The following is a 27750-nucleotide window of genomic DNA, read 5'->3' on the forward strand; positions in this document are numbered from 1 at the left end:
GCCGCCCCCCGCGCCTGCGCCCCGCGCCCCGCGGCGGCCGAGCCGGGGCAGCTGCTCAGCGCCGCGGCGGCGGCGGAGACAAAGCGCCGGGTAATGAATGGGACGGGCCCGCCCGGCCCTTCCTCTTAACTCCTTCGGGCCCGGCCGGGCGGCGGCAACGGCAACCTCCGGCTTCCCCCGCGGCGGCCGCCCGGGGAGGTGAGTAGCACCGTTCCCGCACCGGGAGGGCGCCGGGCAGGGCGGTCCGGCTCGCTGCTCCCCTGGTCCCGCACCTCCTCCTCCCCCTCCCGTGCCCGCCACTGCCGCGTTCGGCCTCAGCGGCCTCGCTGCCTTGAGCGGCCGGGGACCTGCGTCCCGGGCCCGGCGGCGCCCCGTCCCTCCCGGGAGCGCCCCTGGGACAGCGCCGCTAGGCCAGGGAGGGGGCGTGTGGCGGCGGGGCGGTTCAGGAAGCCGGGAACCAGGCCCGCGGTGCCGGCTCTATTGTCTGCGGGGCGCCGCGGGGGGCCCGGACGGCCCGGTGAACGGAGGTCGCCGGCGGCTAGGGGCTCGGTGCCGTCCCGGGCCGCCCGGCGGGCCCCACCACCCGGCGAGGGGTGCCCGCCGCGGCGCCGGCCGCGCCTCGAGCTCCCCCCGGTATTGTGCGGGGCGCGGGTCGGGCCGGGCCGACGGGACCTGCCGGGGCTGAGCGCCCGCGCCCACCTGGCGGGGCCGCAGGAGCCTGGCCCGCGGAGGGAGCGGTGACCATGTGGCCGCTGCCATCCCGACCCAAGATGGCCCAGGCAGCCCCGGGGCGGAGAGCCCGCCGCCCTCCTCAGGGCGCGGACCGGCGCTGCCCGGGGACCGGGGGCCGCCTGGGGTTCAGGCTTCCCAGTGGGGTGCCGGGACCGGAAAGCCCGGGAAATCCTAAAAAGCGTTTTCTCCCGAGAAACAGGACATGAGGTGGGCAGGCGCCCGCCAGCGGCTTCGGCCGCGGCGTAAGCACCGCGTCTGTGCTTGTGTGCGGTGAAGTTCAGCCATCCCTCCTGGGCAGAGTCGCTCAAGAATGGTGTCTCGGAAAAGTGCAGAATTTAGCTTTCATGTAGTGCTGCTCTCGTTTTCTACCTGGGGCGTGGTATTTTTGCTTAAAAATGTCTTCTGTAGCTTCTAGATTTTCACCGAGACAGCCGCTGATGTTAGAGTAGTTGTGTTAGAATGCTTACTTGGATTTCCGGGAGTTTCCGATGCACGTAAAGTTGTCTGCTGCATATACAGCCTATTAAAAGTGTAAAAACATTTCTTATTGTAATGAAAGCTTAAAGCATCTTTTGCATTAATGGTGATTCTCTTTATCATTGCTAAATGGTAGAGTTTGACTTTGCCGCGTAGAGACCTTTTTCCCTAGTGCTTGTGTGTTAGAAGCAGTTCTGTCTCATTTCTGGTGGGTTCCTTTGAGAGATTTCAATAATTTAACATGAGCTGTCATGCTATGCCTATAATACTAAGCAGAGAAAGCCTTTCTAGCCCCCATAACATGAATGTACTTTCCAGACTTTCCTTACGTATTGTTGTCTTTATGGCCCACTATACATGTGTATCTGTTTTGCTTTTCAAGAGCAGGAGCACAGCACTTTTCTTCTAAGGGTTATCTTCAATAATGCAGTGTTTCGCTTTAAGTGCAGACGTGCACCCTTGGGAGGACATTCATGGAGTACATACTGGGGGGAGTGAAGTCTGGAAGACTTTATCAACTATCTCTAAGATACTATGCTGCTGCTAGGAAGCCTGTATTTGTACCAATACTGGGCAGGGGCATTCTAGTTATTATTCACTATGGAGATTAGTTTTGCAGAGGAAGAAATTCTGTTAAAAGCAACATAACTTTCTTTGTAGACAATTAGAAATTCAAGTGCTCTCCCCTAGGCATAAAACCAACAGGCAAGGTGCTGACAGTTTTTGTACAGTTGGATGTATATCTACTTCGATACTTTTTGTTGCTAGTACCTTCCAACTTCAACAGATGTTGAGGAATTTATTCCACAGGAGTTCTCCAGAGCAGTCAAATGTAAGAATTGGTTGAGAATAAGTGAAATGAAATACCTAAACTAAGCATCTCGGAGAAAAGTTTTCTAAACATTTGCACTTCTGCATAACAATAACTTTTACTGCTGGTGGTGTAATACTTCCCATCCTTGTGACTGCTCTGCGTTCTTGGAAGCTCCTGGTAAGCCTTGACCAAACAAGCTGAGTGGTGAAGCTTCCCTTAACTGTACCAGTTGGGCTGTGAGGCACTCCCTGATCGTACCAGGAGCTCTGGCATGGTAAAGGTGGGAAACAAAGGATAAGCAATTACCTTTTGTAGCCTTGGTAAACCATTTACCTGATTGTAGCCTGAGTGGAACAGTGCCATTGTTACTGCACTTTGGGGAAAAAAGCTTGGTAGTTACTGACTTGATTTACGGCCAGGTTGGAAAGTTACTGATGGCCAAAGTCAGTCATCTTCTGACCCTATAAACAGCAGTCCTAAGTGAGGCTGTTGGAGCTCACCTGGACCGCAGCAGGCTGTGCTGGTGCCTCCCAGAGCTTGCAGACCCTTAAGTTTGTGGTACTCAAGGACTGCCAGCTCCTCAGCCCCTATCTCCATGTTCCTCAAGGTGCAGCCATTGCCTGTCAGGAAATGCAAAGGGATTTGATGTATTTTAGTGAATTTGAGGGGAATTTTTCATAGGTGTCTTTAGACACATAGAAATAGGTGTAAACATTGTTTTACCTGTGTGTATGTGAATCAATTATGGTACAAATGTTACTAGTTCAAATCCATAGTTGTCATTCTCACAATTGTTGTGAAAACTATCAAATCACTTTGTAAATATTAAAGTACTCAAATATTAAGTGCTGCTAAACCCTTTTTCATAATTTCCATCCATATCATTTGCACTCTTACTGCTTTTGCATTCACAGCTTTTGTGTAAATCATTCCAAATTGCTTATTTGATCTTCCTTTGTATGCCTTAGTCTGTGTAGTAAATAATAGAGTAAACCTTGCCACTGAATTCTGTAAAGTTGCATTTTCACATATTCATATTAAACCCTGCTTTTGCCAGTACCTTTGACAAGTACGTTTTTTTAAGTGGCCAAATGACTGGTTTGTGTCATCTATATAAGGCAAAAGTGTGACAGGTACAGCATCCTCATTGATAATGTGAGAGGCAAGGTATAGAATAGCAGAAGGCTAGACAGGCGATTAGCTTAGAGTAATGTTTGCTGTTTTTCTGTTAACTTGTCTCCTACAGCCTCTCTGTCTGGTGTTTCCATCTACTATGGCTCATTTTAAACCAAGATAGTAAATGTCCAGAGTAAGAGTCATGTTTGCAGAATGCCAGTGTCACAGGTGGTTAGTGCAGAGGGGGTCTTCTTCAATAAACATAACACATCACTGAGACTTTGAACAGGGCCTTGGAAAATATAGGAGGGTCAGAGAATTTTACGTGTTTATTTAAAATTTTCCATCTTCTAAAGTAGAATATCCTATCAAATACTTCTAAAAACTCGGTGTTACAGAAGGAAGTGGCCTTTGAGCCTGTTGGGTCTATCTGTTTTCTTCTCTCTTTTTTTCTTAGAATTTGTTCTCTTTGAGTTTTTAGAACCTTAAATACATTAACTTCTGAGAGATTTTCTTCCCTCTGAGAAAGTTTGAATTAAAGAATGTACATGTTGTCTTTCCCAACAGCTTGCTGCATTTTACTGCCATTCACAGGGAAGAATATATACAGGGGGGTTTGTAAATCCTGTATTTTTGCAGCTCGCTTTTAATTTTTAGAAGTTTTCATCTTCAAAGTAAGCATATTTTGCTATGGGGTTGCCACTGTAATGAACAGTTAAAACAATCAGTCTTATGCAAATAGCATAATGATATGTGTATATTGGCTTAGTTTTATATAGAAAAGAGTATTATAGATAGTTTAGTGGGGAATTTTGCACAATATAGAGCAGAGTGTTTAACTCATCATCATGATTGACATTTTTTCCTGAAGTAGGGACAATGTGTATTTTAGTAGTAACATAAATTAACGTAATTTACATAATGTTACATGTTGTAGTGTACACTTTCAAAACAGACTTCACAAAGAAAGTGTTCTTATGTGGCAGTTGTGCCTTGTTTTCTGTACATCTTTGGCTCTTTATTTTGCATTTGTTATGACATTCTCAGTATTGGTCAATTTACAACTATGGAGTTGTTTGATTTCAGTCAATTAGTGAAAAAAATTTAGTAGTTTCTGTGGCCTAACTGTAGTTTTCAAGTGAAATCTAAAGCTCTCAGGTCAAGAACTAAGAAAAACTAAAACTTTTATTTATTTTTTGTGTGTTTGGTTTTTTTTATTTTCAGTGAAGCAAAGGAACTTCTGTCCTGAATCAGTGTGATACATAGTTTAACCGTGATAGTATTGGTTTGGGTTTGGGGCTGTGGTTTGGTTTTCGGGTTTTTTTGTGATGAGATAGAACTCAATACGATGGGCTGTTAATGCAGCAACAGGGAAATAGCTTGATTTTTAAAGCCCTTATTTTCATTCAAGTGTGATGATTCAGAATAAATAGTGATTTTTTAAATATTGAACAACATATTGGAAAGTGAGGTATGAGTCTTTTCTATAGTCTAAGACTGGTTTTCGGTGGATGTTGACATAAGAAATATTATTGTATTGCTATAATCTTTATGTAAGCTAACAACCTGTGTGCTTTCTTTAGCAATTGCTGTGCAGTTGGGCCCTTTCCATCTCTCACCTCTTTCCCTTCCTGTTTTGTTGTTTAATAACATGTAGGGTCGGATGATCCCTCTCTGAAGGTTTGGAAGGTTACTAGTTCATTGTTACAGCTGTGAAAGGTTGTTGGATTTTTTCTTTTTTCTTTTTTTTTTTTTTTTAAAGTAATGTCTTCTAGTTTGCATTCACTACTGTCATACAGATATATTTTTCCTTTGATGTGTTGGAGTAATTCTTGCAGTGACTGTTCAGATTTTCTGTATATTTAATATGAAAGCCAGTTCTTGGGTTCAGTACTTCAACAGCTGAACATATTTCAGCAATACTTTCTGCAATTATTTCAAAATATATGGGAAAATATATTTAATAATAGATTTCTCTCATATGACAATGATCAAAGAATTTGTGCCTAGTTTACCCAAATAGGTAAATTTAAGCAGCTTTTCAATAATTATGTTGCTTTACCTGTTGCTGTAATTCCATATGCCGTTTTCTGAATAAGTGTTTGCCTCTAAAAAAAGTAAGCTGAGATCCAGCTAAAATTACTTTTTCTTTATTATTCTTCTCATAAAAATAACCAAGAAAACCCAAAGATGAATTTGAATTGAAAAAAATGTTTGGCCTGGCTTGAAACTATAGTAATCTTTAACCAATCAAAGAGGGGGAAAATGGGAGTGGAAGGGTTGAGGGGTTTTGCTTTTGTTTTCTAAAGACATCAGGGAGCACAAAGATGCATATTTGTACTTTATCTTGCCTGTAGTCTGATGGCTCTGGCACTTGTAAGGAATGTGGGAGAGCCAGGTTCACTTCCCTGCTTTGCCTGAGGAGCTTAATCCACATCTGAGGAGCGTTCCCTAACTGCTCCACTGAGCACCGTGCGTCGGTGGGTCTTGTCTCCTTGGCTGACACCTTCCTCTTTGTATACATTATTTAAATGTTGCTGTAATAGGGATAGCTGAAGTACCTCAACAGTCAAATTAGCCAGCAGCACAGCTCTGGAGATGTTTCAATTGCTTAAGAGGCACTAAGGAGTGTTTTAAGGTAAAAAATGTGAGTAAAAGAAGCTCTTTTCATAATGCACACTAAGCCAGTCATCAGGACTGTCTGCCCTCTGAGAGGCGACCTTCCTCCTCAGGAGAAAACCCCAAAGTGTGGGTGTATGTGTGGGGTGTGTGTGTGTGTGTGTGTTTGTATATTGCCCTCTGAGAGGTGACCTTCTTCCTAAGGAGAAAACCCCAAAGTGTGGGTGTATGTGTGTGGGGGGTGTGTGTGTGTGTGTTTGTATATGTAGTTAGACATCTCAGTCTGATTAAGAAGAGTAGTCACTGCAACATAAGAGAGAATGCTTTGCAGGTTATGGATTTTCTATGGTGGCAAAATGTTTTCTTTATTGGGTTGGGTTTTTTTCAGTGTACTGGGAGCAGTGTAACAGCTGGGGGGGGCCTCTGCACAGTGGCACTCATGTCTGTATAATGGTCAGTGGGACTGAAGTTGCAAAACTCAAATGTGTCCTGTGATAAACTGTTTTGGTCTGTTTTGTTGCTAAGTCAAAATATGTGATCTAATATGCTCCACTTGCAACCGCTTCTTTCTCATACACAGGGAATGATAATCTTGTGTTGATCCTGTGCTATTGCATGTTGATTAATACTCATGGTTGGTGCAGTGTGTAAGCAATATGTTTAGCTCATGAAGAAAACGTGTAACCAGGTGAATCCTGTAGTGCATGGAAAGGTGTCAGCAAGATCCTTTAAAATCTTGCATGTAGTGTAGACTCTGTTTCATTCAGCATAAGCATGAAAAATGGAGCAGTTCTAAAATAAGTACAAAAATTTAACTTTATTTTAGCAATCATCTGAGGGGCATATACCGGTTTTGGGGGGGGGGTTGGTATTTTTTTTTGCTTTGGAGTGCTACAAGTGAGAATGTCTAGTTTTTCTCGATAATTGTGAGAGCTAGGGATTTGAAAAAAGATTAGAGTCATATAAGTGCAGCTCCTGGAGCTGTGACCTAAAGAGAAATTTGGAACATTTCATGAGTTGTGACTGTGACAGTTAATGTGTTTGAAAAAATATTAAAAGTAATTACTTTCTTCTTTTCTTTAGATACAATCATCTCATTAAGTTTGAGTAGCAAGTATTTAACCTCAAATGAAGCCGCTTGCCTGCAGTGGAACAGATGTGTAAGTTTGTTTGTTTTTCTCAATAAAACTAGTTGGCAGCTTATTTGTTTTGGGTCTTCTATTGTTGTTTTTATTAATTTAGAGGAAGACAATGGATAAAGGTAATGAATAATTGTATGCCTGTGCATTGACTTGTGTGTAGCTTAATAATTTAGCAGAAGGTTTGTGAGAGTGCCCGAGCCTTAAAAATTGAATTTAGAAGCCTGGATATCTTTAGAGTGGTACAGAAATAGTAACTATTTTATGATTTATGGGGCACCTCTTACTCTGTGGTATCAGCTGGCATATGTACATCCTTACCCTGAATTATACCACTTAAAAGGGGAGGTAACTTAGATGCTGTATTCATCCTGTACTCAAATTACAGGCATCTTAATCAGATTTCATGTCTTCACTGAGAGAATTCGTTTTAGTATTTTCTTCTGAGGTTTTTGTCTGAAAATATTAAAACTTTTTATATTCAGTTTGAGCTTTGAGTACAGATTTTTTGGAAGCCTGAGGTTCCTGAGTAAGATGCAGTAGAAAAAAAATACTTCTTATGCACATCAGCATTTATATGTAGAGTAACAATAAATGTTGTTCCTGTGTAGTGTTTCAGAGCTTTGTGTTTATTTCTTATCACATCCTCTCTGTGCCGTGAATAAAATAGTTCAACTGTCTGTATTATTGGTTAGCATGCATGTTAGCAACAGACAGACAAAATGTTTAAGGTGGGGAAAATGTTGAGCTAGGAGGTCTTGGTGGGGTCATAGAATCAGAAGAAGGGACCTCTTAAGGCCACCTAGTCAAACCCCTTGCCATCAGCAGGGACATCTTCAACTATGTCACTCAGAGCCCCATCCAACCTGACCTTGAATGCTTCCAGAGATGGGACATCTACCACATCTCTGGAAAACCTGTTTCAGCATTTCACCATCCCCATTGTAGAAAATCTATTCTTTATATCTAGTTTGACTCTACCCTCTTTTTGTTTAATACATCTGAGACAAGCCTTTTCCTATCATTACAGGCTGTACTAACAAGTTTGTCCCCATCCTTCTTACAAACCCTTCTTTCTGAAAGGCTAGCCTAAAGTCTCCCTGGAGCTTTCTCTTCTCCAGGCTGAACAGTCCCAACTTTCACAGCCTTTCCCAGAAAGACAGTGGTCTCTGTAGGAAGAGAAAATTAAAAACATGATTCAGATTCATTCCTTAAAGTGAAGTTTCCCTAAGTGACACATACAGAAGATGTGAGAGGTTTTGTTACACACTAAATCTGCCTGTGGATTGTTCTTCATCAGAGTCTAAGCAAAAATGAACTCCTAGTGCTTTCCAAGCCCAGAGCAGAGCTGAATAGCAGGAGAGAGTAGTTGTTTGCACTAGCCTCTCAGGTCGTTTTTAGACCACTGTAAAGAAATCTGATTAAAGGGACAATGTTGTTCTTCCAGAATATCCAAAAGTTCCCTCTCCATGCTTGAGTATATTAGAATACAGCATACAGTGAATGCTGTATTCTAATATACTCAAGGTCACTGAATGCTTTGGACGATTTCATTACATGATGTCAAGCACTGTAGTATATTGTGACTTTCAAGGTTAAAAGCCTTCAGTGAAAATAATCCACTTTGGTACTACCCGTCTAATGAAAATTAGTATCTGTATCTGGTCTTAGTACCTTCAAGAACTATTTGTTGATTTATAGTCCCATATGAAATAATTGCTGACTGCAGGCTCAATGTTCTGGTAGATGCTTTCTTCATTTGTGAATAAGGCAGCACTCTCCTGACAGTGGGTACCCCAAAAACAGATAGAGAACTGGAGTCTCCTGAGAACATGCTGTCCAGATGTTGCCTTCTCTGGTAAAATTTTAAATTGTGGTAGGTCAGAATGTTGTAGGTGTACATCCTTTTGTATCCACTGTAAGAATTTGTTTTTCAGTGCATATGCTATACACTAATTTTTATGTGAAGTTTAGATCATTGAAAATCTAGTTCCTGATTAAAGGGATCTAGTAGTGCTAGATGTGCCATGAGAAGGTAGGAGAGAACAAAGCAATGTGAAAACTGCTGCCTGTTCATATCAAACACGCAACTACTGGCTCCTAGCTCGTGACAGCTTTTCATAACATAAGATTTGGGACTCGAAATCCCAATTCTAAAATGTGGCTTATCTGATGGCAATCATATAAGATTTTCTGGTTTTTACTCTGTGGTTCGCCTTCTTTCTTCTGCTTTAAAGGTGGAAACATGATATGCATTATATGGGAACGTATGTGCAGATGGGAGGGGGGGAAAAAATGCCAAAAGACAACAGTGTAAAACTCATTACATGGGAGGTTGTCACTTGCTGTGACTTGTATTAATAGCTGCTGGAGCAGTGGGAAGAGTGGGTCAGCTTTCAGGGAGCCAAACTGTGTGTACACTGTGCTGTCAGCAGCATTCTTGCTTTTGATACTGGGAAACATGAGGAATTGAGGTTCTGCTCTTTTCCTTTCCTAGTGATTTTGAGTTGTCTTTTGTGGCCTACTGAACTGTGGGGAAACCATAATCCATTTATGACAGGAAATACAGTGATGCTCATAAAGAGCACAGATTCCTCATCCTTTTCTCTAAATGTTTTTATTTATTTCCCTTTTCTATACCTCACAAAAGATTAGGTTTATTAAAATAGTTATATATAATAATAGGAATCAAGTGAATGGGAACAGCGAGGGTTATCCATTTCTTTACATGTTCTTGTACTAATAATGTTGTGGATCCTTCTCTGAATACAGCACCCGCGTAGTAGTACTGCGTAAAACGTATTTACAAATGAAGTTGCGTTATATGAGTTAAAGCTCATGAACTGCACTGGTTAGAATTAAGTACTAATGACAAAAAGCTTTAGTCATGTATTTTTTGCTCCTTGAGCAAAACCTTATTTGCTCAAATTAAGATCTGTCTATGGCAGTAGGATGGTTCTTCTATAAAACATTTCTTTTAGGAGAAGAAGCTATTAGAAGGACCTATTTATTTGCCTGGGGTGGGAGAAGCTGGACTTCCTGCTAGTGCTCAGTGTGGTGCTGGTGGAAACAATTTCTGCTTCCTTTGGCTTGGTTGTCTGAGTCAGTTAAGTCTTTGCAAAGTCTCACTTTGCCTTGAAGAAGGCGAAGAGAATATATCCCTAGAAGGGGTTAAGAGGAAATTATCTCTTGTCATGGAGACTAGGAATCAAGGAATGACAAGTGAATATAGAGACATGCACACTCATTTTTCTCTCCCTCTCCCCTGTTCCATGAATAGGAAGGTTTATTTTGAGAGACACAGAGATGTGATCATTGTTTTTTAAACTGGGATTTCAGGTGAAAATGTCAGATGCTTCTGATTAATGTACAGTTTACTTAGAACATACAGAATGACAGAAAATACTTGAAAGAGGCATAAGAAGTTCACCCTGTCATGGGCATGTGGATTGTGTCTGCATGTGATACGGGAGCTTGGTTTTAAAGTTACCTCTTCTGTTACCATTCTTGTACTCATTGTCATGGTGGTGAAACTGAGTGTTGCTGAACTCTAAAAATTACCTTGGATAGTATTGTGAATATTGCTTTCTGTTTTGTTTAGCAATTTAGTAAAGAGGTGATCTTTTCCTTACTTCAGAAAAAATCTAGACATACTTCTTCAGTTTATTACATGAGGAAGAAAGAAGATACCTTTAGTTGCAAATGATTCTCCAAAGAAATTTGTTTCTTCTCCATACCAGGTTTCTTCTGACTTGAAATAAAGTTTTGTGACAAAAGAATGGTTGAGCTTACCTTTAAAAAATCCCTATTAAGTATATAAACTACTGTTTAAACTCTTGAAAATATTTTTGTCTATTTGGGTACCATGAATTGCATTTTCTTTCTAACCTTCCTTTAAGTTCACAAGCATTCCAGGATACAATTTTTTTATACAAGCATGGTATTATGTGAGGTTACACATATACAAATATGATGTATATAAGTAATGGAAAACCTCTCAATTGCACTGCTGAAACTATCTGAGGACATATAAACAACTGGCATCAAGGACAGAATTGGGTTGATGGGAAGCTATGAAGGGTCTTTAAAACAGTATATCTTCAGACTTCATCTGGCTAGCATGGAAATAAATACTAGTATATGATAATCTTAGCAGTTCAACAGGTACAGGTCAATTTTTTATATTAGAAAAATTATAGTTGTAACAGGTTAATGTAATACTATATTCTGTAAAGTACTCACTTTACATTCTTCGAGGTTTCTTCCCGCTTAATACTTACATGAATGTTTTCAGCAAGAGTTCCAAGAAGACTGCACAAGACATAGTGTGTCTCTCCTAACAGTATTTTTTGTTCTTCATCATCCTACCTATTCAGTTTTGTAACATCTCCTTTACAGATGTCTCATTTCTTACTGTTTGAGATCATCCTTAAAGTGCTTGAAGTTTCACTCTTACTGGATTTAAAGGTAGACATTTAACAAAAATAAACCCCACAAAAGTGTATGGTTTTTATTATGTTGCAAGCTAGGAAGGTAGTCAGTAGAAAAAGCTCCTGTCCTAATCCTATCCCATATATTTTGTCAGCTGTGGGCTGCATGGGAGGAGAAAAAGAAGAGTCTAGTGGGCTATGCAGAGAATTGAGAGAACTTGGAGAAGAGAGTTGTTAGAGGAGCTTTGCTTTGAATTTTCTGATGCTTTTCTGAAAGCAGGCTACTGTTCTCTAGAAATATGGAATAAATCTTTAGTCTTTTGCCTTTCATTCTTTTCTAATTTACGTGTTGTTACTGTGGTTTTGGTTGTGTGTTTTTTCTTATTCTGTGATTATACTGATGCATATTTCCTCCTGTGTTCTTATTTTTATCTTCTCCATTTTACCCTTGTGTTGTGTTACTGCAGCCTTTATTCATCTCCTGTCAGCCCCAAATTGTACAGCATGTGATACGAAAAGCAACTTTGATGTCCTGCTCTAAAAATGCTCTAAGCCAGACAAGACATGCTTCAGCTGTGTAAAAAAAAAAAAAAAATCTAATTTTTTTCTTAAGAAGACCACATTATTTCTTGTAACATTAAGAATTTCACCATCATATCAGCATATGATATTTGTTTGTCAAAAATTGTAAAAGATAAAAATACCAAAATAAACGTATAATTTACTGTAGCTTTAATTTGAAGCAGCACTGAACTGATGTATAAGACTTGGGAAAATCTTGCTTAAAATTTTAATGAAGCTATTGCTTAAAACATCGGCATTTTAACAAATGAAAGACAGGTCTGACATTTGGTAGGTGTGAACAATAGTTTAGAAACGTATCCTGCAAGTATTGCATGCCTGATAATAAGAAATAACACTTCAACATTTAAGACAGTTTGGATCCTTGACAAATGTTGACGTGATTTACTTACTGTGATAGATCTGTTTTTTGTGAACAATCTCTTAGTAGAAGCTGGGACAGAAATTATTATCATGTGTAGAACATGCTTTTTTTCTCCTTCCTTACAGTGTGCTGCACTAGGAAGTTAGCAAAGGACATGTGAAGGGATATAGCCCCATTTGAGATCTGATGGTATTTTTAGTGCACTAAGGAAAAAAAAATAGCAACAATTAAAGGCTTATCAGGTGGTTGGTTGTAGGTGTGAATAATGCTACTAATTCTGGTGATACATAATATTATGTATGATGGTAATGCAACATTGTTCTTTAATTTTTACTAAAAAGTTGAGAGTGATACAGTTTTGACTGGGGTGATTGTTTTGTTGTTGTAGCTTTGCATTTTTACTTTACTTGTAAAGAGAAATGCTGTTCTAAACCATGTAGAATTGGGATTTCTGTGCTATGGGCTTTAGCATGTTTAACAGTGTTGCTTAAATCTAGGTGGTGGAGGATGATGCTTCAAATAGATATGTGCTTCATAAATTGGCAGATGAATTATGAAGATTGATTTCTCCAGAAAGAAGGTTGAGTTTTGGCTCACTGCCCTGTATCAGACACCTGCTTTATTCCTACACATGCTGAGCAGCCATTGTCTCATTGATTCTGATGACATTTCAGTATTGAGTTTGTTTACCAAATCTGGCTGGGCGCTTCTCATGGGCAGAGTTGGAGCTTCAGACAGTCTGTTAAAGAAGCCATCCTGTTGAATCACAGGGTGCAGAAAGGACCACCTTGCTTTCCAAACTCCCCCTCAGAGAGGAGCCTGGGTACTGCTGGATCAAATCTTACCCCAGACTTTGTCAACGGTTTTTCTCTAAAGGATTATACAGGAGTAACTGAATCTTTATACAACTTTGTCTTGCAGGATTAAGGACGGCAAACCAGATATATTTATATAAATATACATGATTTATTACGGTAATGATTCGATAGAAGCCATTTACAGAATTACTACACGGTATAGGAACTATAACAACTATTATAATATAGTGTACTATGAAGCAGTATTGAAGCAGTCCTATTAAAGCAATTGTATTAAAGCTAGCAAAACACTTAAGTAGATTGATGTTACTCACCCATAACAATGACCTTGGGCAAATCTCTTTAGCTCAGCCTCCAGGAGTAAGAGGAGTAACCTTGAGGAATGTCCCCACTCAAGGGAGGAATCTCCATACATAGACTCCAAGAAGCGGATATGTTAGAAGACCCTGCATTAAGATTTGGGACTGGGCTTTTATAGTGTAAAGTGACTGACGATGGTCAGATGTCTCCAGCTGTGTCAGCTCAGCAGCTTATGATAAGTTATCAGTAGTATCACTTGTATCACTTGTCTGTTCGTTTATCCAGGCGCAGATCTACCACACCTTCATCTCACTATCAGGATGTTTAGCTTTGGAATTGATGAGTCAGACTGGTTTTAGCATTATTCAACACCAAAAGCAGCATGATTCTCCCATCTTCATTTACCACCTGTAGGTTTGCAAATAGGGCATTGTTCAAGTTTTTTTACCATATTCCAGGCAGTGCATCCTGCTACACCACTGAACGGGGATTCCAGAACTAAATGTCAGCCCGATGTAAATAATACGCATGGTAACAAGAGCATCCGTATTTATATCACGCTTTAATTAATATGAAACGTATAATATTGTATAATAGTAATGTATCATGTTTTAAAATTATCTCAATTCTTTTAAGAAGTTTTATGTTTGAGGATAATACGAGTGAAAGAACTGAATTAAGAACTGGATCCTTTTTTTTTTTAAATAAACATTACTTAAAAATATTACATCTTTATTTCCACTTTGTTCCAAAGTATTTTTTCAATTATGTTAATTTAGAAGTCATATTGTTACCCTTCAGTTTCACCACTTTCATGAATTGTTTTCAACCTTTTACACAATGGAGTAAGAACCAGTGTAGTTTTGTGCAGGGGGAGCTGGCACACGCACTCTTCTATACACTGTTGCAGATGATTTGGGGTTTGAGATAGATGTATTGGTACAAAACTGGAGCTTTTAGTTCTTGGATCTTTTCTGAGGTTTCAGGGAATATCTGAAAATAATTAGTAAATAGTATCCCATTGACTTTTCAAGTTTACAGCAGCAAGAGAAGAAAGCAGATGTAAAAATAAAAACATCTTTGAAGAGTAAGAGGCTACATTTGAGGAGTTTGAGTTTGTACAGTGTTAGGTGTATTCTGTGTGCTGGTTAGATTTTAACTCAATGCTGTCCATTTAACTGTAGTCTATGACTAAAATTTTCACTTCTGAGCTGTTAACTTCTCAAATTATTATTCATTTAGAGGTGGTGGGGAAAACAGGAAACCATAGAGGAGTCCATTAAAACAAAAAAGTATAACTTGGCCCTAGCAGATCTGTTTTACTGCTTAAAATCGTCTGTGTTCCCAGTAAAATTATTTGATGTTTTGTGGGGCAAGAGGCAAGAAGCAGGGGAATATTTACATTTAGCAGCCATTTTTATCTTTTTGGTCTCCACTTCAGCAAAATTCCTGCATTTGTAATTAGAGTTGAGTACTCAGAGTCTAACAGTCACTGTAATACTCAACTCTGCACCTTGTTTTTTTTCTCTGTCTGCAATTTGGGCCCCAGCTTACACCAAGCCCTGAATTTCTGAGCAACATGAAGGGGCATAAGAGATCTTTATACTTCAGGAAATTGAAGGTCCCTGTTATGTGTCCTGACAAGTAGCATGAGTGCAGCAGGGAGCTCACAGGAGACTATTCATGTCAACAAGGAGCAGTGTTCAGTATTGGTGATGCTGTTTCCACTCTTGATTCCTTTGTGTCCAGATGGAGCTTTTGGGGCTGTGGATGTGAGAGGGTGTTTTAGGAGTTGGAGGGAAAACCTTTGTAAAACCACAGCAGTTACTAGTTACCATAAAATATGCCTTTCAGGTGACTAAAAAGTAATGGAATGGTAAAGGAGTCATCTCTTTTCTTTTCCAGCAGTTCTCTACAAATCATACCTCCCATGAAGTCCAGAACTACTTGTTTCTTCTATTGAGCCTGTCTTTCTGTGCTTTATTCAAGATGAAACTATTGCATCCCCCTACTTCATGCTTGTGCATCCGTGCCAATTCCTGTGAGCTTCTGTGAGACTTGAGAGTAGGACCCACCTTGTTTCAAAGTGTGATTAACATGCCAGTTTTCCAGTTCTTCTAATTCTGCATTTTGATTGCTCAGTATCTTGCAAACCTCTGTAGTTCCATATGGGTGAGCTAGTACTGATACTTTGTCATAGGAACTTTCTGTAGAAAAAATGCCACTGTTCTTAGTTTTCCTTCTTCAAGGTTTCCTGATTTGAAAAGCAGTAAGGTTCATCTGGACTATAAATTTATACTAATACATTCTGCTTATTTGTTAAGGATTTTGAATGTGTGTTTTTCTGAATTTTTGGAGGGTTTTGTGTGTGTGCTTCTGTTTTGTTTGATTGTTTTGCTTTAGCAAATATTTCTTAATTAGCACAGTACCTGCCATTGCAGTTGAAACAAATAATAATTTCTTAAAGTATGTATTTCTTATTGCTTGCTCTTTCTGTTTTTCTTTTTATTTGGTGTTTTTAATGATGCCTGTACATTTCCAAAGATAAACAAGATTAACACTATTTTAAAACAGACATCCGTTTGTGCAAATTGTTTTTAATGAGCTTTTATATACATTTTACACTCAAAATCTGTCACTACTTCTGATTTTTTCAAAATAGTAAATGCTTTTACTTTCACTATCCACATTTCACATCTTGAAAAAACTGCACTTGCATTTTGCAGATGTATGTCTTTATATTTACACTACATGCTCTTCAAAAAGAATGTAAAGTTTATGCTTTAAACTACTTTTTCTAGACCATTATTTGCACCAAGATTCTGTGATACAATCAAGTTCATAATTATCGCCTGACTATTCAATCTAAAATCTAAAATTGTTTAAACCTTACAGGCCCCGCTCTGCTCTACAAAAAATAATTGCTTATAGTTCAGTGTTCTTGCATACTTTTCATACTTCTGTGTGTTATTGTATGTCTCTGTATTTCCGAGGCACCAGTGTTTTCACTTTTTACCTCCTTCCTTCAGCAGTTATTTCTTCTGGTCATGGCAGTTTGCTGTGGCACTTAGGATCAGTGACATTCTCCGGACATTTCTTGTCAACCACTGTATGCTTTCAGTAATCCCATTTTGAATGGAAAATCCTATAAAATGTTTCTGCAGGCTTCTTACCACAGTGAACCACTGACTGCAACTGCTCGGTCCGGAGCTAATAGTCCAGAGTAGCACATTTGAGTAGACAGTTGTTATTTAGTTCCATTTATTTTCTCTGAAGATATTTTATTCCAAGGTGACTATATTTCATTGTGATTTCAAAAGCACAAATCACTTTAATTTTGAGCTGATTGCCTGTAGCCTTTTCTACCTTTGGAAACATTTTTCTTCTCCTTGAATATTCTGTTTGTTTAGCAGTAGTCCTTAATTTCAAATAGCTTGGGTCCAAGGGTATGTAAAGCTATGTAAAGGTGATCATAACCAAACTCATACTTCGTTCTAGGTGACTATAAAATTTTAAAACACTCTGTCCTTTTTTGTTTCTTACTAAGACAGATTGACTCTTAAATAGAGTTGGCATGGGAGGAGGAGATGAAAAACATACCTGTGTTTCTAACCCTGAGCATTCTGGGGACTGTATTCTAAAGAAAATTTGGGTTGAACCTGCAAGGGTGTTTGAAGGGAAATAGCTTGGCTTAATTTTACAGTGTGATGTGACATCATAAAACAGAATCAGAGAATGATGGGGGTTGGAAGGGACCTCTGGAGGTCATGTAGTCCAGCTCCCCTGCTAAAGCAGGCTCAGCTAGAGCAGGTAGGACAGGATCTTTGTCCAGTCGGGTTTTGATTGTCTCCGGAGGAGACTCCACAACCTCTCTGGGCAGCCACTTCCAGTGCTCTACTGCTGTCTCATAAAAGAAAGTTTTCCTTTTATTCAGATGGACCCTCCTGTGTTTCAGGTTAATTATAGCTAGGTTCCCCTAACTAGACTGCCCTGCTGATTGCAGCCCTTTGAGCTCTGCCATTTGGCCAGTTCTCAAAGCAACTAAGATCATGCTTAGCTGTTTGAAGGAAAGTGGAAAAAAATACACTCAGGATTTTCTAAGGGGCATCCAACCTCGCGGATTTCTCAGGAAGTGAGTGCCTTCTCTAGTCTCAGCTAGTTCTGCTCATTTCTAGAAGGCAGCAACAATGCAGACAAATATATGTACTATGTAGCCAGAAACCTATAACAGCCATAAAGTGGGCAAAATACAAATAATGTTTTCTTTTCTTACACATAGTCATAAATACACTAGAACAGTGTAACTGATCACAGTCTGTAAGTGCTTTCTAACACTGCTAATAACATAATAAGGCTGCTAACATAATGGAGGCATTTTCACAGCTAAGCATAAATACAGAAATAATGTAGCTGCAAAGGGAGACCTACGTTTAATTGCTCAAAAGGGGGGGTAAAAAACATGTGAATCAACAATTCAAGTAGTAAAAACTGCAGTCAAAAACCAAGGATACAGAACAAGCAGGAAAGATTTCTGGTGGACCAAGAACAATTTTTGATCCTAAAGAAATGAAGATAATAAGGACAGGAGCAGATGAGATTGCTTCCCACATTTTTTGGTGGAAGAGATGATGAGTATTAAAAACACACAGTGACAGCAAAGAGAAATAGGGAGGAAGTCTACCTCCATGGTTCCTGCTTCAGAGTCTAAATAACTCCCTCATCTCTTCACCTCAGCTTCAGTAACTAAGACTGCCAAGGACCACAGCCATTAGTATTTAACTACATGGCATCAGCTCAGTGGTATTGTGTACTCAAAGCTAATTTAGGATAAGGTGATTAGGGCCTAAGTGTTTGAATATGTAATGATAATGGCCAATAATGATTAAGAACTTAACCACTGGCAATGTGTTGTTAATGAATGTCAATCTAGTTAAGTGTGGTTATAAAGTTTGCAACTGGTCTTATTTATCAGGTTTTCAAATCTTCCCATCACAGCTACCTTAAGCTTCACTGTGTTAAGCAGCAACTGATTATCAGGACAAAGGCAGTTGAAGCATCCTGCGGGTTTTTCTGTTTCAAACCTAGAATTGGTTTTGCACAGTTAAGAAATTACAGGAATTGGAAGATAAAGATGTGATTACCTGTTTTGAGCCAAAGAAATTGCACACAGCTTCATCAGAACCCAGTGCCAGTGGATATACGCATGTATTTGGTGTGAATCTAGCTAGGAATCAGTAATGTCCTTACTGTAACTTGGCACTTCCATGCATAATTTATGTTCTGTAAGCTCTGCATCAAGTCACTTGCTTGTGAGCCTTTCTATTCTGTGATCTTAAGTCACAACAGCTTATTATATTTTCCTGCTTTTCCTGTTTGCAGTGCAAGCTCCAAATTCACAGATTAGATCAAAGTAAAGATGAAACAAAAATCCTTAGATTGATTGCTATTAAAAAAAGTTGACTATGTTACACTATTATTCTTATCCCAGATCCACGTACTTCCATATCATCAGTATGTGTGTGATCACTAGTTTCTGTTTCATTCAGTTTTATTCTGAATCATGTAAATTTAGTCTGGCTGCCAAAATTGTTCTTAGATGTCATTTCTCACGCCAGTGGAAAGTCCTGTGTAGTGTAAATTTCTTCTAGAAATCTAAGGTTTTTCTTCAAGTCCTTTCCTTCATTGTTCTTCATGTTCAACCCTCATATCTTTTGGTATCTGAAAGTATCTTCTTATTTTTTCCCCAAGAATGAGAAAGGCACAAATAATAAAACTTGCACAGGAAGAAAAGCAGAATTTCTCCCTACATCTTTGCAAATTCTGACTGCTCCATCTCTCTTTTCTTTAAATAGCTGCAAGATGATTTCCCCTCCTTTTTCCTGTGCCTTCACTTGCACTGGAAAAGAAAGGAAATTATCTCTATAATATGATAGGTTTTCCATAAATCAGAAATCCACAGAAAATAAGTGTTTCTAATTTCTCTTGTAAACAGACCTCAGAGAAAAATCAGTTAAAATAGGTTACAAGCTAATATGACGTATATCTTGACACAGGGGTGAAATGTCAGTGTGAGTAACAGAGTTTTTAAATGTGTTTTGTGGCTGTGGCTAATTTCTCTGAGGCTAATTTTGCTGAAATCATAGAATGTGTTGGAAGAGGCCCACGAGGATCATCAAGTCCAACCTCCTGACCCTGTGCAGGACACGTCGAGAGTCACTCCAGTTCTTCTTGTGTTTTAGTAACACATAAAAGTTGTGGGAAGTTTGAAGTTTTTAAAATAATGAATTTAAATTTGTGTTTTGGCTTCAGCTGTGGAGAAAGATAAAAATTCAATTTGCAAAAATTGCAATGCATAGTGTACCATGACCAGTGTGGCCAAAACTGTTCATTATCTTGAATGAATACACCACTAACAGCATTAACGACACGAATGAATGAGAACAGGTTTAGCAAAATTTAGAATTCTGATATAATTGTAGTGAAAAAAAAGTGACTGATAATGCAGACAGCTTCTTCATATTTGTGAGCGATACTTGGGAGTTTCAGCTCTTGAGCCTGCTGTTGCTCTTTTGTATGTAACTTTGTATACAGCTTCAAAAACCTATTCTTGTACTGGCTTTGGTGGTGAAAAGTCTTCACTCATTACTGGAAATAGCTGTCTTGTCGTAAATGGGCTTTCTAGTGTGACCATTGGGTTTGAGAAGAACTTGAGCTGGCAGTGCTGCCCTAGGCACCAGCATATGCAACTGTGTGTGTCTTTGCTTCTGAGTGACGTTGTTACACTTTTGGAAGACCTCTCTGTCAGTATGGCATTTATACGGCTCAGTTGTCCTAAATTAAACATTTCCAGTTTTAATCATGAAACTCCGAAAGTAGTTTGTTTCTACTGTGTGTTGTTGTCTGGGAATGTTATGGCATAAATACAAACATGGGAGTCTGGTCAGAGGAAGAGTGATTTGTGTGGCAGTGCTGGACACCCTTATACAGACTTGTTTTTTTCTTTTTAAAGACTGCTGTCAGTGATGAGGGGTTCACTTGTACAGGAGTATGATGTAATATTTGGTTTTAAGCACATATTTCTGCACTAATGTGATTAAATGCTTGCTTGTGTTCATATATATTGGTAGATACAGACACTTATGTAGTATATGGGTTTAGATGTGTGTTTGTGTATTTGGTATCTGTGTGTGCATGCAGTGGTTGAATTATGATGTAGGAGGAGGAGGCAAGGTATGTGGATGAGGCAAGCAAATACAAAAGTGATGCTTGGACTCTAGATTTTGTCAAAGTTGAACCAGAGCTGTGTAGACACATACTTGCCCACAGTAAATGTATTGAGTCAAGGTTGAGTTTTTTCCTTTTTTTTTTTCAATAGTTCATTGAATTGTTTTTATCTCAAAGGAGAAAAAAAGCCAAAACCTACTGAATATTTAGTGCCTGCTTTCATTTCACCTTTACTGTAGTTTTTTAATGTGTGTTAGTCAACTTTGTCTTCTGATTTTTTTTTTTTTTTTAGATGGTGCAAAAGAATCTCAGTTGCCCAATCAAGATGAACAGAATGGCGTTCTTCAACAAGAAAATAGAACATTCATTTTTTAGGAATATATCTACAACATGAAGCATTTAGGAGTAGCTGTCTTTGAGAACATTGACCTATGACGTGAAATGTCCTGATCCTGGGAAAAAATGAGATTCCATTAATTGAGTATGATTTTTAAATGCATTTTCATGATTAATTATATTTGCTTATGCACAACACAGATACAGAATTCATAAACCAGAGATTATTTTAAGATATGCACACATTTTGTTTTTACATTCAGTATACAAGATACATAATTTTAATCAAATTTTAAATGATCTTTTAAATTATCTATATTTATTAATAAATGAAGTCTTGGCAAGAATTTATCATCCATGGACATGAGTAAAGCAGATTCCCCCGGAATGGATGATAATTTTGTATTAGGTAAAATCAATAACTTGAAAGTAGAGCAAGAAGACAACAATATTAACTGTACTCCAGAGAGAACGGATATAAAGACAGAACAAGATGATTTCAAACACGCAGACAGCAGTGATGAACAGGAAGACAAAGAAAAGAACTTCATTGCCAACAACCCTGGCAAATACTTGTCTACGGAAAATGAAGATGATTATGGATCTCTTTTTTCTCAGTATAGTAATACGCTGTATGATGTAGCAATGGAAGCTGTGACACAAAGCCTCCTTTCTAGCAGAAACATAAGCTCCAGAAAAAAGTCACCTGCTTGGAACCATTTTTTTATATCTCCTAGAGATAGCACTAAAGCAATATGTATGTACTGTATGAAAGAATTTAGCAGGGGTAAAAATGAAAAGGATCTGAGTACAAGTTGTCTCATGAGACATGTGAGGAGAGCACATCCCACTGTACTAATTCAAGAAAATGGAACTATGCCAGGTATATCTTCCTTTTCTTCATCTCCATTATTGCTGCCCCCTCAATCTGCAGATGTTGGAGATCTGAGTTCTATGTTATCTCCCATAAAACTGGTGAAGAAAATGGCTTCTAAAATACCATCTCCAGATCGAATAATTGAGGAATCTGTTTCTGTTGTTTCTTCTGAAGAAATACCAGATCTCTCAGTTTCTGAAAAGTGCAGCAAAGAAGAAGTCATGGTTGGTACATCTCCACAGCAGGCCAACAACCAGTATGATGACACTGTTGAGAATGTAGCAGAAAAAACAGTTGTAATTCCAAAGAGTGCATCAGGTTCGAGAAGGAGATCTGCTGTCTGGAAACACTTTTATTTGTCACCTCTAGATAATTCTAAAGCTGTTTGCATCCACTGCATGAATGAATTCAGTAGAGGAAAAAATGGAAAAGATCTAGGAACAAGTTGTTTAATAAGACACATGTGGAGAGCCCATCGTTCCATTGTGCTGCAAGAGAATGGGGGTGGTACCAGCATACCACCTCTCTACACCGCACCTCCTACTCTCTTGCCTTCTTTACTGCCATCAGATAGTGATCTGAATTCTATGTCATCCTCTCCTGGAAAATTAATGAAAGAGCCAACTTCTGTTTCCTCTTCTCCAGACAGAATCTCAGAGGAGATCCATACTAATCTCACATCTGGAGATGGTCTAGTGGAAGACTCAATGCTGTCATCTTCTGATGATATAGGTGAAGTCTCCTTTGTTTCATCTCCTGAAAAACAGTGTGACGGATTAGGTCCACTAATATTTGAACCTACTGCTGTGTTTCAGCAAAATAAAAGGATTATGAAAAGGCTTAAGTCAGAAGTCTGGCACCACTTTTCACTCTCACCTGCAGACAGTCTAAAAGCAGTGTGTAGATACTGCAGCTGTATGATAAGTCGTGGTAAGAAAGGAGATGTGGGCACAAGCTGCTTAATGAGACATCTGTATAGACGCCATCCGGATGTAATTGGAAACCAAAAGAGCTTTCTTGATGTGAGTTTGGCAAATTCTCCTTACGCCACATTGGCTTCTGCAGAATGTTCATCCTCAAAGTTGACTGACTTGCCTACAATGGTTACACATGATAATCAAATTATATTTCCTGTTAACAGTAAGAAGACCTCAAAACTGTGGAATCACTTTTCAATTTGTTCTGCAGATTCAACAAAAGTAATATGTACACACTGTGGACGTATAATAAGTAGGGGGAAAAAGCCAACAAACCTAGGCACAAGTTGCCTTCTAAGACATTTGCAGCGGTTTCACAACAATGTACTGAAAACTGATGTCCCAGAGACAGTATTATCCTCATCTACGGATAATCACATGCCACTCCGCACAGAATTACTAGGATCTTCAAATTTTGATGAAACCAATGACAAGTTTTGTGACTCTCACCCAGTTGCCAAAAAAATCACAAGTCTTGTAGCCGAAATGATTGCACTTGACCTTCAGCCATATTCTTTTGTAGACAACATTGGCTTTAACAGGCTGCTTGAATATTTGCAACCTCAATATTCTTTACCTTCTCCATCTTACTTTTCTAGGACAGCAATTCCAGATATGTATGATAACGTAAAACAAATAATTATTTCACATCTTAAAGAAGCTGAAAGTGGAGTGATCCATTTTACATCTGGAATATGGATGAGCAACCAAACACGAGAATATCTAACCCTGACCGCTCACTGGGTAACATTTGAGTCTTCATTTCGACCACAGTGTGAGGATTACCATTGTTCAGCACTACTAAATGTATCGCAGATCGATTGCGACTACAATGGAATCAGTATTCAAAAGCAGTTAGAATACTGGTGGGAAACATGGATTACTTCCATTGGACTTCAGATTGGGATTACTGTTACTGATAATCAGAGTATAGAGAAAACTTTAAATGAAGGTGATCATTCAAGTGTACAATGTTTTAGTCACACTGTTAATGTTATCGTAAATGAGGCTATTAAAAGCCAGAGAATGGTTCAGAATTTGCTTAGTATTGCAAGAAAGATCTGTGAACGCGTCCATCGGTCAGCAAAAGCAAAAGAGAAGTTAGCTGAGTTGCAAAAAGAGTATGAGTTGCCTCAGCATCAGCTAATACAAGATGTTCCATCCAAGTGGAATACATCATTTCATATGCTTGAACGTCTTATTGAACAGAAAAGAGCAATTGATGAAATGTCAATAGAGTGCAGCTTTCGGGAGCTAATAAGTTGTGACCAGTGGGAAGTCATGCAGTCGGTGTGTCACGCTCTCAAACCTTTCGAAGCTGCAAGTAGGGAGATGAGTACACACATGTCTACTCTAAGCCAAGTGATTCCAATGATTCATATACTTAACAGAAAAATTGAAATGCTGTTTGAGGAAACTATGGGCATAGATACTATGCTGAAATCTTTGAAAGAAGCTATGGTGAGTAGATTGTCCTCCACGCTTCATGATCCAAGGTACATTTTTGCTACACTGCTGGATCCCCGGTATAAAACATCATTATTTACAGAAGAGGAGGCTGAACAATATAAACAAGACTTAATCAGGGAGCTGGAAATAATGAGTTCTACCTCAGATGATGATAAACCTGTTTCCAATGGATGTGATATAGGTTCACCATCTACAAATTCGTATGGGGAAGATAATCTTTGGTCACTCATGGGTGACATGAAGAAAACAAAAGACCTGAAAGAGAGAGCAAAGTTACCAGAGGAAATGGTGCTTTCTTACTTGGAGGAAGAAGTGCTTGAGCATAACTGTGATCCTCTAACTTACTGGAACTTTAAGAAGTCATCTTGGCCAGTACTGTCAAAATTGGCTGTCAGGTTCTTGGGTTGTCCACCAAGCATTGTTCCTTCAGAGAGATTGTTCAATACATCCAATGAAAGCAACAATTTTAGTCAGTCAAGGTTAATGATTGAACACTTTGAAAAGCTTATCTTTTTGAAAGTGAATCTTCCTTTAATATACTTCCAGTATTGAAACTAATGAACAAACTGCTAGACTAAATCTGTTGTTGCTCACTGGATATTAACTATCTATAACTCAGATTTTTAAATTGCTCCAGTAGGGGCCATGTATGACATCTAATCAGTGACTATAATTCCAAATTTTAGGTTCATTTTTTTCAGCTTTCAATATGTCTACATGTGCCTTATTCATAGTACTTCAGGCCAGATATTGTATATATGTTTTTTAAAAGTTCACACTAGAGATAGCCTGCCTCGTCAAATTATACAAAATTATGTAGGTTTTAATCCATAATTGTAAATGAACTTTAAAAAAGCTCAGTCATTTGTTTTAATAGAATGGCAAAAAAAAAAAAGATGTAAACAGTTCTATTCTGTAGTTTTTTATTCAATTATTATGTAAAAACCATAAACCAGGTACTGTATTTTAGTTGAACATTGCTTTAATTGCAAGAAAACAGGTTTTGTAGTTGTGAAAGCTGTACATGAAAGATGGGGTTCAAGCTCTCTTTTTATCATATGGTGTTTTTAACTGCAAGCCCTAAAGTACTTAAAGGATTAAGAAGAGTTACTGAGAAAGATGTGTTTACAGGAGACTGTTGACTTAATAGCTGAAAATAAACCTTAAATTTAAGATGATACGGAATGTCAGTTATACAGCAATCGGTAGTAAAACTTCCCATTCTGGTTTCTCCTGTTCAGGTTTTACATTTTAAATGAATTACAGAAATATTCTGGGTATTTATAAAAGGTCTTTGGAAGTTCTCTCAAAGTTTGTGAATTAATGCTTGTTATTTAATACCGTGTACAAAAAAGGCAACTTACCACAAAGACTCTAATGTCATTATGAAGCCTTTTCTAATCTTTAGTGCATCAAAACTGTAAGGTCCCTATTGTAAAAACTGAGCCCTTACTCCTAATGTAATTTCAATTGTGTAGAACAGCCTGTCTTAAAGCTCCTAGTACAGAAATAACTGATCTTCTGGTTTTCAGTAATAGCCTTATGGATATGGTGCACTGCTTAGAACTTTATGTAGTAGGGTTGATTCTTAACTGTTGGTGTCCATCAGGCAAATGGGATATAGAGCCCTTAAAACTTCAAGTAAGATGGAAAAAATAGCCAGCATTTTCATTTGAAATGAACATTCTCCCTAGTTTAACTCTAGAAAGATTCATATTTTCATTTCAGTTTTCATTGAATACATTTTTGGGAAACAAGTCATCATTTGCCTATGACCTTTTAGAAAAGTTGTAGCTTTGTTAAAATACTCTACCTATGCCTAATCTAATTTTGCATTTACTATGTTTTAGTGTATTTATAAATGGTGAACTCAGTTTCTGAAATTAAACATTTTATTTGCAATTTTCCAGTGGTAGTCAACACTGCCTTTTATTTTCAGATGCATTTAAGACAACCATTGAATAAAAATGAATGCAAACAATTGTTATCATAAATATACTACAGAACAAGCTCTGTGAAAAGATGGGTTTTCCATTTCACTCTTTGGACTTGAGCCTGGATTCTGGTTTTTTTCATTTTCCAAAAGCTGTTTTAACCTCAGGGAAATTTGTAGAATTACTTCACAAGTGGCTCTGGTTTCCATGTGCTGTTTCTCAAAACATTTTATGGTTTCAGGTATTTCAAGTGTTATTCCATGATGTTATGTTTATACCTGTACTATTTAGGTAAATTACTACATCATGTACTTGGGAAAAGACTAATACTGCTTTTTTCCCTGCAGTATTTTCCAAGATAATTTTTAATTCTGTCAGCAGTCAGCATCTCTTTGTTCCTGTAGGGTTAAATGAGAACAGCACACATTTTTTCTGCAGTAATAAAACAATTTGTTCTAGCTTACATATAGCTGGAAGTAGGTGAGTTTGAAGCAGCTTATTGGGAAACATGTTTAAATGATTGCTGGTTAATTATTATCTCAGGATTTTTTCCCTACATTTTAACTGTGAATATAACCTTGACCCTTTTTTAATCTCCAAACCAGTGGAGCGAAAGGATGAAAAAAACATTTTTCTTTTTAAATTAAAGTGATGTAACTTTCACTCAAGGCTTGAATGTAAGTGCAGCCTATGACTTAAAGCATTGTTGAGTTACATCAACCAAGGAGCAATACTGGCAGTGAACAAGCTTACCTGAAAATCACAGTTCTCTGGATGCAAGCATCTTGGCCTCTCTAAAGGGAGTCTTTACTGTAGCTCCTGTCAAACTCCCTGTGTGCAAAGTTGTAGTGATGGCATTTTGTAGCCCCAAATTTGCTTCTTATACAGATAATTAATTGTATAGTCATGCTTTTTTCAAAACTTCCTAAGAACACAAGAACTAGTCACTATTTTTAAAACAAAAATTTTATCAGTTGAAGTTAGTCTACTTTGTTTATATCTGTGATTTCTCTTTTTCATTTTGGTTTGGTTTGGTTTGGTTTTTTGAAGGCCTTAGTTCTGAAGACCAGGCAGTTTCAGTGTCAGCCTGGTTAAGAATTAATTAAAAGCTTATGTTAGTATTTTTATAAAGATAATACAAAGGCCCCAAAGACCTTAAATTGAATTCTTAAATAAAAATTAAATTTAATTCTTAAATTAAAATTAAAATAGGAGAAACTGAGAACACAAGCCTTGATCTTTTCATAAGAGTTACAGGAGCATCTCCTTCAGTTCAGGCACTGCTGCCTGTGAGAAAAGAATCACTCCAAAAGAACAGCTGAAAGCTTTAATTGAAGCTTGAGGTAAGTTATTGAGTGAGTGTTTTGTGTTTGGTTTATTATTTTTAATGTAAATTCTCAGTAATTGCAATAATTTCAGGTTTTTCCAACCCTTCTCATATTTGTAATGGATAGGAGTCCCCCCATTTTTACACTGCCTTCCCTCAGACTAATAAAGCTGTAATCAGTGGGAGTTTTCAACCACCTGAGTTTGTGCTGCAC

At 38.4% G+C, this 27750-nt stretch overlaps 1 protein-coding gene across 3 annotated transcripts; it reads left to right on the plus strand.

Moving 5' to 3' along the window:
* On the plus strand, window positions 1-26184 carry ZBED4 (zinc finger BED-type containing 4). 3 transcript variants are annotated; one of them, XM_085041556.1, is made up of 4 exons: window positions 1-198; window positions 6842-6918; window positions 11296-11364; window positions 20908-26184. In XM_085041556.1, the coding sequence occupies exon 4, from the start codon at window positions 21309-21311 to the stop codon at window positions 24825-24827; it is 3519 nt and encodes a 1172-aa protein (XP_084897682.1). In that variant the 5' UTR covers window positions 1-198; window positions 6842-6918; window positions 11296-11364; window positions 20908-21308; the 3' UTR covers window positions 24828-26184. The 3 variants fall into 3 exon arrangements, with proteins under 3 accessions (XP_084897682.1, XP_084897672.1, XP_084897692.1); XM_085041546.1 differs by lacking the exon at window positions 11296-11364; XM_085041566.1 differs by lacking the exons at window positions 1-198; window positions 6842-6918; window positions 11296-11364 and adding an exon at window positions 17177-17346.
* Window positions 26185-27750: the final 1566 nt, after the last annotated feature.

The sequence above is a fragment of the Lichenostomus cassidix genome, chromosome 1Aa (assembly GCF_008360975.1).
Source record: "Lichenostomus cassidix isolate B80296 chromosome 1Aa, HeHo_3.0, whole genome shotgun sequence".
NCBI lineage: Eukaryota > Metazoa > Chordata > Aves > Passeriformes > Meliphagidae > Lichenostomus > Lichenostomus cassidix.